The 13948-nt window shown below is 39.2% G+C and overlaps 2 protein-coding genes across 7 annotated transcripts in view; one reads left to right on the forward strand and one right to left on the reverse strand.

The window, feature by feature from the left end:
• The window catches only part of SERAC1 (serine active site containing 1), a 29496-nt gene extending 24465 nt beyond the window's left edge, over positions 1–5031 (reverse strand). For 4 of the 5 annotated variants that reach the window (XR_015258306.1, XM_086745940.1, XM_086745939.1 and 1 more), the window contains exons 1-2: positions 3253–3273; positions 1319–1410 (exon numbers count right to left, since the gene is read on the reverse strand). Coding sequence is in view for 4 of the 5 variants with exons in the window: in XM_086745940.1 (XP_086602066.1) it covers positions 1319–1409 (91 nt within the window). In the remaining variant the exon portion in view is untranslated. Of the gene's footprint in view, positions 1–1318; positions 1411–3252; positions 3274–5013 lie in introns of those variants that run through there. The other variant, XM_086745941.1, reaches the window with a different exon arrangement.
• A 142-nt stretch (positions 5032–5173) lies between these two features.
• Positions 5174–7931, forward strand: GTF2H5 (general transcription factor IIH subunit 5). Of its 2 annotated transcripts, none has more exons than XM_086745942.1 (3): positions 5174–5209; positions 5582–5701; positions 7359–7931. In XM_086745942.1, exons 2-3 carry the CDS (start codon positions 5667–5669, stop codon positions 7537–7539), a joined length of 216 nt encoding a protein of 71 aa, XP_086602068.1. In that variant the 5' UTR covers positions 5174–5209; positions 5582–5666; the 3' UTR covers positions 7540–7931. The 2 variants fall into 2 exon arrangements, with proteins under 2 accessions (XP_086602068.1, XP_086602069.1); XM_086745943.1 differs by having other exon boundaries at positions 5197–5285.
• Positions 7932–13948: the final 6017 nt, after the last annotated feature.

The following is a 13948-nucleotide window of genomic DNA, read 5'->3' on the forward strand; positions in this document are numbered from 1 at the left end:
AACAAAGCTGTGCGGATCACTTCAATATAAACACAGCTAGCATTTGATTACCAGATAGTAAGAATTTCAGCCATTGAGAGTACGCTTTTTAAAAATTTTCTATTGCTCTCTGGCTTTCAGGAAATCAATACCTAAATTTACAAACAGAGAAAACATTACTTGATTAGAATTTCCTGCTCTCCTAAGCAAGATGATAAAACATGTATCCTGCCAGTGCTATTTACTTTGAGTATTGCTACTTATCAACTACATTCATTGCTCAGCTGCAGGAATCAACATTAAACTTTCTCTGCGTGCATCACTAGCATTCATATGGAACTCCAGACTATTTTAAGGAGTTAACTTTTTCTGATACGGCATGGATATCTCTTCAGTGTATATAAATACATACAGGAGTAGGTATGTTCATTGAAAAGTCCTGTAGAAACTCCCTAAGAAAAAATATTTTTAAAATAATTCCATTCATAATTTATAAAGCAAATAGTTGAATAAACACATATCACTTGTAACAATTTCCTTTTTAAGTCTAAGGAATCCTGTCAGATTTGAGCTATTTTATCTGGACAAGTTGAGCTGATTATCCGGATGTAAGGATTTCAATACAGAGAAACTCTTACTATTACGGTAGCACTAAACCAAATGGAACACATAATGAATAATTTATTTTCCTCAGCATGAATTGGGAGATTTGCCCCACAACCACTACCACCAGGTTCTATCTTTGCAAGACCATAAGAATTTTGGAATGCAGACAAGAGGCAGCTACATGTTAAGGAAATAACTGGCAGAGAAGGTTGAAAAGGTAAAAAAAATGCAATGCTTCCTGGAGAGCAGAAACAGAAACGCCCTACCTTTAAATGCTCAAAAATAAACTTCAGAATTGTAAGAATTGTCATTCTATACAGAAGGCACCAGAGAAAGAACAGACTAAGCAGGGAAGACTGCAGAACAAGTATCAGTAAATAAGGAGGAAGAAACAATAGAAATAAACTTTATTCACCATTTATGGATGTAACATTTTCATGGCTTTAGAGGTTAAAAAGTAAAAACAGAGTTTAAGATAGTTTAATAAGATTGGGTCTGAAGGGTCCCTCATCTCATGTTCTAATCCCAGATAATCTGCTGGTGTCATTTTACGTATCACTATGCAAAGCAAAGTTAGAAGCAGACACCCACTTTAGGCAAATAAAAGCTTTTGATGAGCAAGTATTCAGGGATTTAGATCTTTTCTATCATTTAATTATGCGTGGTGTCATCCCAACACAGATCTTTCCTTTTTATTAACACCTCAGATCAATATATATAGAACTGTACTTACTGATATCATTCCATGGTAGGTGTGTTTTTGTGGTTGGACCAGACGTTCCTATTTGTCTATAGCAAAATATACAGTAAGTGGCCACCGACATTCTGTATATAAAAAAAAAAAAAAAAAAGAAAAAAGTAATGATTGATTTGAGAATCACAGCAGAAAATCTGTAGCAGTTGTTTTTTCCTATCTTTTTACAGCAAAGGTCATGATAGCAGAGGTCATGATTTGTAGCAAAGGTCACAATAAACCATATTTACGTCATTTCACTCCATACAAAATGTTCTAATTAAAGAAGTCTATACAGTCCTTAATTTAATAGGCTGGTTTTCAATTACAATAAAAGTTCAAAGCAGTTTTCCATACAATTACATGTTACTGTTGATTTTAATGAGTATGTATCTCAATCAACTTCTCTGCTTGTAAGTCTCCTTTCCTACTTCTCAGTAGCTCTCCCTTAAATACCAGATATGGCCATATCTTCATCAAGACATTACTCATTATGACATAAGCTTTAATATAACTCAGTAACCAACTGCTTTTAAAGTTCATAACTGATTGCGTTAGCAAGTAAGTCTGTCTTTTTTTTTAACAAGGCTCCAAGAGCTACTACATATTTTTACCTTGAAAGGGTATCAGACTAATACTTCAAAAATGTATAAACTCTACAATTAATAAAAATAAGTACTGGTTCTAAAATGCTCTGCCTCTATGGGTTTGTGAAACTCATAGGGCATGCTTACAGGTAAAACATAGAGGACGCATCTCATTCTAGAAAAATTCTTACACATGCAAAAGAATGAAAATCTGGCCAGAGCCATGAGGAAGAGGAGAATCTTTTCTAAAATTAAGACCTCTAGCAATTCAACACTATAAAGACACAGAAAGCTAACAGAGTAATTGCACTGCATTCACTCAATGCTGAAATCAAACCAAGCAAAACAGATTTTTTTTTTCCCCAAATGGACCTCATGTATTTTAGAACTACCAAAGTTCTGAACGTAGAAGCAACACAATGCAAGCATGAATCTTCTCGATAGTAATATGGTCTCCACGAAGGTAGCATCCTACTGCGTCGGAAGTACGAAAGGATTTATTCTTCTGACCTATCTATGAAGCAAGATACTGTATTTTCCCCATTTTACAGGTAGGAAAATGAGTTAAGACAAGCACACTTCCTCACACATTGTAGGTATTACCTGGCCTCTCTGAACAAGTGGGACTATTCAGGAGGTACTGTAAAGAAGCCGTGCCTTTTAGCCCACTGATCAAGGCTGCATCTTAACCACTGCACAATGAAGTTCAAAGAAAGTATAGTTATATTAGACAAGCACTGAAAACCAAGGCAAGTTAGGCCTGGCAAATCATCAATTCCTGTTTCACATGTATATAATATACAGGAATATACGTGAATGTACATAAATACATAACACATGTGAGTTCATGAACTCACATATATTTACTATTTTATGTATTAGCAAACATTACTGCCTTTATATTTGATTTAGATAAGAAAAATTTACCTAAAGGTAGAAAAATACACAAATTAGCTTTGGCAACCCACAACAATCAAATTCTGTACCTTACTTTTGCTGAAGACTTAATCTCAAGTCTTAATAGCTAGGACACGTAGATTTTCAGTGCAAAAACTATGCCAAGATCCACAAAGAATTTTAAACTTCCATAACAATCACAGAATACACAGAAATCTGTTGCTGCACACACTGCAGAAGTAACACAAAATTCCTGTTTTACGACAGGTGAAATTTTATTGTCTGCATTCATACACTTACGTTGACTGAGACACTGAATTAAGTTAACCTATTTAAAGAGATTTAAACCCAGACCACTACCTATCATATATTTAACAAATTATTATGTTGGAAACATAGGCATCCTTATTAAATGTCAAATTAAGTCCACATCACCACAATGACAATTACCTCAAAATAATAACGTCATGCATGTAAATCTTGATCAGCAAATCTGATCTTGAATTACGGGAGCACTTTATATTCTCCTTGAATTTAAGGTAATCTCTACAGACCAAAAAGAGAGCCTATATCACTTTTAATGTCAGGGTTCAGTTTCTCTAGGGGGACATTTTTGTTTCCTTCCACTAACATGCCTTTCTTCTTCTTGTTTCCCCAGAAGTTTTCAATTTTCCCTGTTCTCTTGCTTGTGTTTGGGACATTTTGGAGAAATGTCAGCACAACCCCAGCACTGTCACAATCACAACAGACAACTTTTTGGCTTCTGTCGTTTCAGCGTTGTTCATCCATTCACTTCACAGGGGACACAACACTATGAAATACTTTCAAGACATTAATAATCATAGAATCACAGAAAAGTTTGGGTTGGAAGGGACCTTTAAAGGCCCTCTAGTCCAACTCCCCTGAAAGGAGCAGGGACATTTCCAACCAGATCAGGTTGTTCAGAGCCCTGTCCAACCTGGCCTTGAATGTTTCCAGGGATGGAAACCACCTCTCTGGGCAACCTGTTCCAGTTCTAATCAGTCCCCTGGAGACACCACCTTCACCTCCAAACTCTGTCTAATTTATGGCAGTTCCTTTACTATCCTTATTCATAGAACCACAGTATTCACATTTCTTCTTCTACCTAACCACAGTCTATAACTGCAATAAACATGTAGTTCAGTGACAGCAGGTGCCACAACTCCCTGCATTCAAAAGATGCCCCTGCAAACACAAGAGGCCAAAGTGAATACCATTTCCTTGTTGCCAGGACCCTCTGTTCAGGTCTGAGAGCAAATATGCATAGGTACACACAAATATAATGCAGGAGGACCCATTTTGCACCCCGTTTCACAGCTGTTTCAGAAAGCTCTGCAGTCTGCAACAAGCTCCTGTACCAGCTGATGAGGCTGTGCGGTGCCAACGTTTCTGTCACTACCCCAGCATGAGGCATGAACACTGCTGTCTCACAACTAGTGTACATTTTAAAAGAATTCTACAATTTTAGGCAATGTGACATCTAAATGGCCAAGGAGCAAAGTGTGCCTCTTTCCAAGGGAGAAAAAAACCCATTTCATAGAATCATAGAACATTTTGGGTTGGAAGAGACCTTTAAAGGTCATCTAGTCCAACCCCCCTGCAAGGAGCAGGGACATGTCCAGCCAGATCAGGTTGCTCAGAGCCACATCCAACCTGGCCTTGAATGTTTCCAGGGATGGGGCATCCACCACCTTTCTGGGCAACCTGTTCCGGTGTTCCACCACCCTCATTGTAAAAAATCTCTATTTTTCACAGGCTCACACGGCACAGGCGAAGCTCACAGCACCGCTGCTGTTGCCGGAGGTTTGTAACAAGTACGGCCCCCCCCCCCCCGCCCCGGGGCCTCCCCGGACCCGGGCGAGGCCGCGCCGCTCGACAGGCCGAGGACCGGGCGCTGTGGAAGAGGGGGCAGCGCAGCAGGGCGGGCGCTCTCGCCGCTGCGGGCTCCCGGAGCCCGTAGGAACTTCGAAGCCGAGATCGTTAAAATAATAATAAATACGAAACCAGGAAAAAACAGCTCGCAAACCCTCTGAGGGAAACAAGCAGCCTCGCTTCGGCGGGCAGTGACGCCGGGGCTGAGATCCCCCGTGTCCCGCCCCAGAGCCCGACCCTCACCAGGCCCGACCAGGCCCGCCCTCATTACTGTGCCCCCCCGCGCCCCTCCCCGCCCCCGGCGGACGCCACCGCTACCTTCCGCCTCGCCTCTCCGCACCCAGCGCCGGCGCTCACGCTACTCCCGTGACGCCAGCGCGTTGCAGGCGGCTCGGCCAATCCGGAGGCGACGCCGGAGGCAAGAGGCGGGTAGAGGGGAAAGCCGCGCATGCGCTTGGCAGAGCGGCGGCGACGGCGGGGCAGGGAAGGGAAGCGGTGGGCCGCAGCGGTGGAGGTGAAGCGCGGGTGGGACCGGAGCCCCTGGGAGCGGCAGGACTTGCCGGTCGGGAGCCGCCCCGGTTGTCCCAGGGGTGGGTTTGGGCTTGTCTGCTTCCGCCCAGGCTGCTTTTCGCAAGGCCGTGGCTCGCCTCCGGCGGCAGGAGGGGCGGTAGCTCGGCGGGGCAGAGCTGCCCGGGCCGCTCTCAGCTCTCAGGGGTGAGGCCTTGAGTTTTTACAGCTCAGTGCCGGGCCTGAGCGGGCCCTGAACTCCCGGCCTGGCCCTGCGCGCCTCTCTCCGAGCCCCCGGCCCCCCACTGCTGGTCCGGGGAGGCGAGCTGTTGCGAAGGGTCTCCGAGTTCAACCAAGGCGTCGTTTCTTTTTCTTTCAGATTTCCCCTGTTTTCCTGTGTTAACTCAAAGCAAGAGTCGTTCTTGTCACCTCTTCCTTTCAGCGTTTGTAAGAGAACTGAGAAGATGGTGAATGTTCTGAAAGGTGTTCTGATTGAATGGTTCGTAACACCACTTATTGTCTCTCTTTGTGTCGAAGTCTACTTATTTCTTTAGAGCTGGAAATATTCTAAGCAATTTAAGTGTCTAGACCAAGCATTGTTGTGAGGAGGGGTGATGCTGAACAAGCAGACAAAAAAAAAAAAAATGCGGCCTTTGAAGGAAGGAGAGAGGCAGTTGTAGGCAATCTGAATTCCAAGCTAATTTTTTCTTTTCAGGATATTGTTTTCCACTTATGCTTAACCATTAGATGTTCCCTTTTGTTCTTTACATTGCTTACAAATAATGGGAGGTTTGTTGTTGTTTGTGAGTAATGTGTTTCTTTACTGATTCTAGAGGCAGATAGGATAATCTTTCATGTCTTTTTTTTTTCATCAGCTTCAGTCCAAATTCTGATAAAGGCTGATGTGTGGCTCCGTTTGTTGATTATACTCAAAAGGAATATGCTTGTCACTTGTAAAAGTAAACTTTTGATATGATGTATGTGCCGTAAATGTGTTTTCGTGCAATCTGTAGCCTCTAGACTAAGAATCAGATAACTAGTTACCTCCAAAGTAAAAACAAGTGTTAGTCAAGATTTGTGGGATCATTGCATGGCATTATATGACATACAAGATTTCTGCCATACACTTAGATTGTAAGTGTATTAATAGATTGTAACTGCACAAAAATAGAAGAACTTGGAACCTGTTGTGACGTACCTGCATGGTGCATATAGCTGTGAGCTTGCAGCAGCTAACTTCTCAGCTGACTGAACATTAACCAGCTGAAGTCTGGATGTTTAATGGCTATCTGTGAGCAGTTCAGAGCCTAAACTCTGCTATAACAGAAAGACAATCTTCTCAAATTTTCATGCTAGTACATTGACAAACCTTCTGAAGCACAAGAAAAATTGCCTGCCCTCAGCTGATTATGTAAGGATGTTCAAAGCAGAATTCTTGACTGACAGGGCAAGTTCTAAAATCTCAGGCAGTTAGCAAAATATTTTATTTTGCACCCTATGTGTTTATTTTACACATTCCTAAAGCTCTGTGTCTTCTTATTGAGTTCCATGGCCACATCCCACTTAGTATTAGCATGAAACTTAATCATCCTCCCTGGAAGGGAAGGGTATTTTCTATCTGATAACAACTCTGTAGTGTTTGTTATGCCATCAGATGGTTTCAGCCATTCCTGAGAAACTGACTTCTGAGTTGGTTTTGCTACCTCTTGGTTGTTTGGTTTTGTTTGTTTTTTCTCCTTGCCTTTGCATAAGGATAGGCCATGACTGGCCATAAAATTCCATCCTAGGAGCAGACGTGGATTTATTATAAACCTGTCCCCTTATTTACACTTCAGATACAAGTTTTTTTAAAACCCAACTTTCTGAGGATGTTTAAGATACCAAATAGACAAGGAGCGGGAAAAAAAAATTAGTTCTAAATGTTTAAATCATACTATTGTGAAAGAAACAACTTTTTTCAATAGCTGCATAAGTGTTCTTTAATTTATGAGCAACACTTGAAATTAATATTAATCTCCCAAAGAACTTTGGGAGTGTCTTCAAAGGGTGGGGTTTTTTTTTGTTTGCTTGGGGTTTTTTTTTTTGTTTCTTTTTTTTTTTTTTAAACTGTATCTTATTACAATGAGGTGGGATCTGATGTGTATCTGTCTCTACAGTGACCCAGCAATGAAGCAGTTTCTGCTCTACTTGGATGAGTCCAATGCACTGGGAAAGAAGTTCATCATACAAGACCTGGATGAAACTCACGTCTTTGTTTTAGCAGAGTTGGTTAACTTCCTCCAGGAGAGAGTGGGAGAGTTAATGGACCAGAACTCTTTTCCTATTACTCAGAAGTAAAAAGACCAGAGAAATGATGTTACTGCGAGTTTTGGAATAGTACATTTCAATAGCTTGGGTTGTTACTGTTTTAATAGATACACTGTGGTTAGTAAGTTCTACATGGAAGTGGCTACTCTAGAAAATGGATCATTTTCATAGACAAAAGACTCTCGAATTGAATTTTATTTCTCATTCCGAAAAATTATGTTATCTTTATTAATATCTTTAAAATTATACACTTGAGGACTTGCCTAGAGAATTTTTCATGCATGCTCTCTGTTTTTCCTTTGGGATTTTTATCTTGCAAGACAGTATGACTCAAAAATTAAGAGCAGTGTTTCTGTATTGAAATGCTATATGAACTCTATGTTACATTCCTGTGGAATTGGTTAAATCTGGTTCTAGTGTGACAGATAGAATGTAAAGACTGTTTGTTGAAGTATGATCTGTGCTTGATAGAACATCTCCGTAAATTGAAGGCATGGTCAGATACTGCTTTAATGTAATGGTTTTGATATACCACAATGAAAGTTGGTGTGAGTTTTCTTTTTGATTTCAGGGAGTGGGATTGGGTTTTTGTGGTTTGTTTTTTTTTGTTTGTTTGTTTTTTTCTCAGACACTTTACAGATGCTCCATACTACTTGCCTGCTTTTAGCAAGGCTACGCTTTCTGCATTGTTCTGCATTTGGGGAGTGGTGGTGAGAATCTACGAAATGTAATGTGCTTTATAATGATAGGGGGCTTTTTGTTCTATGTAGCACAGTGCTGAGAGCTAGATGGTTAGTGTGATGTGCTACGCAAATAATTCTACAAGTGCTGTTGCACATGAAGAAATCCTATTTTACAGTCTTCTTGGATTTGCAGGGTGTATTCAAAAGCATATCTTCTGATTATTTTTCATTAATGTGGTATAACAGATCTTACTGTTTGTTCTCACTTAACTCTACAGGGCCACCTCAAGTATGCAAGAACATACTGGAGAAAATGTATTTTATGCATTACTGTGAGCTGAAGTAAACAGGATTGTTTACTGTGAATTGAAGATAATGGTATTTCATGGTGTTATTGAAATGGCTTGTTTTAACTTCTGTGGTGATGATGCCAACTAAGAAAAGTGTCCAATTTCAGTCAGCCCCTAGGTTGAGCTTGAAGAAGTAAAGTTCTGAAAAAAAAAAATATTTTTTTTTAAGTCTATATAAAATCAACAAGTTTTTAATCATCTCAACCACACAGGCTGAGAGGTGTATTTTGCTCTTCCAACCTTGTAATAAATCTTTTTGCATTTCCCAATTCCACAGCAGATTTTGATCCTCTTCCCACACTGACTCGTTCATTATCCCACAAATGATCCCATTAAAACTGGTGGAGGTTGCTGTGAAATGAAGCATTACTCACTATGTCAGAATTGGGTGTTCATGTTTGTTTTGTAAATCAGGCTTTGGCAAGGCTTACATGTGCTATACAAAACTAAGGAGTCAATAAATTGGTGAAGTTCATAATGATGGAAGAAAAATTCTCCCTAAACAAAGTCATTATCTTTGGTCTTATGACTCAACAACTAATGAAAAATTTAAAAAATAAGATCTCTGACAGAAATACGATGTGGGATATCTTGCCCGTCTTTGTTTCATATAAAAAGATTTTTCAGGACTGAAGACTTAACAGTTTGAAGGCAGACCAGTAAGGGGAGCTCTTACCAATATTTTAAACTGCTTTATAAAAAACTGCTGCAGCATAGGCAATGGCGTGCTTTGGAATATTAATATCTTTCTCTCTGAATGTGCTTTCAGCTGGAGATGAACATTCTACTTCAAAGGAGCCTTCTAGAAAGATACGTGCAGCAAGAGAATTTAGAATGTAGTATCTTTAGCTCTAAAATGCATGTGATTGTAGGGTAGCTGTTCCTCAATGCACATGGACCATACTGTATGGAAGACACAAGAACTATCCAATCTTACTGTTCAGTCTGCACTGGGGATTTCTGTATCTGTATCCCTAAGGCGTTGCTAATAGTACCCAGAAATGAGACATAGAAAGTTTTTCCCTGATTACTCTCAGAAGTGAATAGCTTTATTGGTTTACAACAAGTAAAATTCAGTATGTTCCCTAAACAAACAAAACCCCCACAATGCCTACCAATTAAGTTTTGGTTTGTTTTTTTTTTGTTGTTGTTGGTTTTTTTTTTTTTTTTTCCTTTTGGGGGGTGGGACACACACACACAGGATGACTACTACCTTGGACATTAGTGGTTGTATTTTTCAAATAGACATAAAGAGTAATTTTCTCTCCTCTGATTGTGTACCAGTAATAAGCAGATTAGTTGCAGAATAGAAATGGACTATAAAATTGCTCTTCAGTGAACAAATTTATAAAGTGAAAATTTTAGAGTATTATCGTTAGCTTTTAGCTTTTTGTGCTTGAGCAATTCAAGATGTTGGTAACAACAGCAAGTACAAGGTTCCTGGAAGAGATCTCATTTTCAGATTAATATTTTTTCTTTTACTGAAAGAGAAGCAGACTCATAATACCCATGCAGGAATGTGCTCAGACATACCAGAGAAAATCCACCCAACACCAAAACTCTGACAGATAATTGTTTAGTCATAAAACTAGCCCCTCAGGGAAGAAACAGCAAGCAAAATCTCTGGATGACTACAGATTGAAGAAGTTGGCTGTCACAGCTATACAGTTGTTCACTTTTCTATTCCAGGGAAGATGGACCCAGTTGTAAATTGCAGGATGCGCAGAATGATGGGTACGTTTGCAGCTGTGAAGAGATCACTTGCAGATAAGAAAGTATTACACACTTCTGGGATGTTGGCAGAGCTGATACGCTGTCAGTAGTGAGAGGTAAACACACTAAGTAAACCTCTATAATCTGTCAGCATTTTTTGTGTTGTCTTCCTGATGTTTTGAAGCTAGAGGGGTGAGGATGGAACAGAAAGGTGGGAAAGAGGGAGAAGAGTATTTTAGGCTTGTAACTAGCATTTCCTGTTAATTCTGAAATTGAACAAGACAAGGAGCACAAGGACAATATTGAGAGAGATTGCTCAAATTAATTTTAATTTTGTATCCAAAAATGTACTTGCAGTTAACTAGAACTTAGCTGGTTTACTGAAGGTCCTGTATTTATCATTAGAGACAACACATCATAAGGACTGTGAGTTTCTTAATATTATGCCTATTATTCTACCTTCCTTCTATCCTGGATGGGACCACTTTTCCACGTGGAATGATAGTGTAGTTTTGCTTCCTTTTAATATCTGGATTCTCCTACATTGGCAGATTTATTGGGTGTAAAATGTGTTTTGCACGTGTATGGTGTGTATATTGTTAGGTGTATAGGTATTCAAGGAGCTAGAGATTAAGCAGTGATGAGTAATCCTGGAATAATGATAGCTTTTCATATCATCAACCAGCTTAAAATTAAGATATGAAAGAAAAATCTCTCTTCAGCTGTAATATGAAGTATGCTCCCTGCATTTGGTTTTGCTTTTGGTCTAAACTGAGACTAATTATATCTTTTAATTTTGGGAAGTTTTAAAGTCAGTATAAGATGTAAGAAAAAAATAGGTCTGGTTTCTTAAGGGATATTGGAAATATGTCAGTGTGACAGAGGATAGTGACAGCTTTTTGCTGCTGACGAGGTTGCTATTTGGGCAAAGGCAGCTGCAAACAGCGGTTGAGAGGAGCAGGAGATAGGGATGAAGAGTGGGCAAAGCTAAGCATCTGAACAAATATGTCAGGAGGACCAGGGAACTGGAAGTCTTGGAACTAGTAAATGTTTCCCCTTTGGACTTGGAGTAGCTGGGGGTTTTTTTGTTTTGTTTTTCTATAGCCATTTCTGCCTATTTAGTCCGCTGTGTGACAGCGGGAGCCAGAAGCAGCTGTAGGGAGTGGGAAGCAGGGATTCTGAGGGTGTATGTGTTTCAGAAGGTGGTTCCTAAAGTTGTTTGCTACAAGTATTAAAAACTAAGCCAAGCTGACACTGCCTTTTCAACATGCAGAGTTATTGTAGCTCATTTCTTCTTAAAAATGTACTACAAAACAAAAGGAACTGTGGAGGTGCTGGGAAGAATTTCTGTTGTTTGAATTGCTAGGTACAAAAAGCACCCTGCTACACCTCTCAATTTGAAATGGTGAAGGAGGCTTTCATGGAGTGGACTTTATCATTATTGTCATAGTTACACAAAGATCACAACAAAAACAAGTCATAGAGACTAAGAGAGAAGGCTGATACAAATGGTCTAAGTTTAAGACTAGTGGTCAGATATCGGTAATGCTTCATCTTTGCCCAAGCTTGAGATTAATCACTTGTGCCAGTATTTTAGTTTCTAGTAGTTACGAGGCTTGCTTTGGGACATCTTGGGCAGAATCATAAGTTGAACATGCTGTCACTCTTGGGTCAAGAAAACAGCGAAGGCTGGATTTTTCAGTCTCAAAAACTGCTGCACTCAAACATGACAGGCACGTTTCTCCTTTGTCCTAGCACCTAGTATGTAACGATGATAGTCATGCACATTTGTAATATCTGTGATGCCGTGAAGTAATGAATAATAAAGTATCATGTACAATTAAAATGTGATGTACAGATTTAATTTTCTTCTTTTAAAAGTATGAAAATAAAAAACCATATGAGAGTAACTTGGGTGCGTGCCAGCAAGCGCTGAATGCAATTCATTCCGAGTATGATCTCTGGTGCCGAGTGATTGATCTTTTTTTAATGAACCAGCCATTTAAATATATGTAAATTGTGTAACAAGCATTGAGAACATAGACAAAATGCCAAGTCATTAGTTCCAATTTCTTGCAGATGTTGGTAAGAAAATCACACAAAAAAAAGTTATAAATATACAAAGCAAATATTAGCAAAGCAATTAAGGGTTTGTACATGCAAATGTGAGCTTATTACCAAGTGCAGTGAACTTACTACTCAGCGTGCTTCTGCTAGCTTTCAAGGCCTGATCATATGTGATATGAAGCACGACATTTAACAGTAATGTTTTTTGCTTCTGCCTTACTACTAGAGCTGTGAAAATACTCTTTGAGAAGGGAAGATGTTAACAACATTATTTCAGTGAGACTACCTCACCACTTAAAGAATAGTTCACCTTTATGTTAACTAGTATAATCTAGTGGAGAAGTGAAAAGTCTGGCATCGCTTTACGGTCTTAAGCAGGTAGCTTTCCTTTGCCCTAGTGTAGCTTTCCCAATCTGTAAAATGAGGATTAGAGTACTTACTTTTCTGCTACTCCTACTAAGCAGGACTGCAGCCTTGCTTTCTGTTCTGTCTCTACAAAACGGATGATGGAAGTCTGTCCTGCTGTCTGTTCCTATTAAAATATAAGTATTCTTTAGTAAAGGTAAATGTTGGGGTACTTCATAACATGCACAGGAAGATACGCATTCAGTTGTAGGAGATCTCACTATGCTAGCATGTTAGCTTACATGTATGCATATAAAATATTGCTGTTAATCAAAGATTCTTAGGTTGTCTTAGCACCGCATCCTGGCCTAACCACAATTCTGAGTGTTACGAATATTCTGTGTGTGTGTCTAATATTTGTATATGTACACAGATATGTATATGTGTATATATAAAAATACACACACACAAAAATAACTTTGTGAGTGTGCATATAGATGTGTATATGATGTATGCATACATAATCACTGCAGCTACAGTATGCTTACCTCATGGGAGAAAGATACACTCCCTAGCCCAACAATTTTTCTTACGATTTAGGGAAGAAAGGGATGCTTTTGCAGTCCTTGCATTGAGTAGCATCACTGTACTTCTCAAGCGGGTGGTGGGATTGTCAAGGGGGAAGAAACATAGGAAACTGAGGTGCTAGTAAGGATAACCAGACCTTTCACATCTGGAATTTATTTTGTGTCCATCTAAAACAGATGAAAATAATCAGTGAGATCCCTAATCAGGGATTCATTAAAGTAAATGGTGGCTTTTTTCTTTTTTCTTTTTTCTTTTTTTTTTTTTTTTTTTTTACTTAGAGCCGCTTTTTATCATTGTATTATATTTTGCTAAACCTGCAAAAAAAAAATGCAAAAACCAATCAGTATATTCATCATATTCTTGCAGTGTATTTTCCTACTGCTGAATCTAGATTGAAATGTTTGGGTTTGGAGTTTTTTGGTTTTTTTTTGTTGTTCTTTTTTTTTTTTTAGTGGAGTAAAGGACTTACATATTTGATCATGTTCCTTTACAGAACTACCCACAGCAAATGCAGGTATCATGCTATAATTATGTTACTTCTTAAGAACTAACATTTGATTTTGCACCAGTCTCTGTATTTGTTGTATTTTCTACTTTGGAGTGTGACAGTACAGAGGATACTTACTTGGGACTCTGGTGATAAATTATTAGAATTCTGGTGCTTAAAACCTTGAATATTTTGATGGCTTATCT

Source organism: Chlamydotis macqueenii, chromosome 3, assembly GCF_036417535.1.
Source record: "Chlamydotis macqueenii isolate bChlMac1 chromosome 3, bChlMac1.mat, whole genome shotgun sequence".
Lineage (NCBI taxonomy): Eukaryota > Metazoa > Chordata > Aves > Otidiformes > Otididae > Chlamydotis > Chlamydotis macqueenii.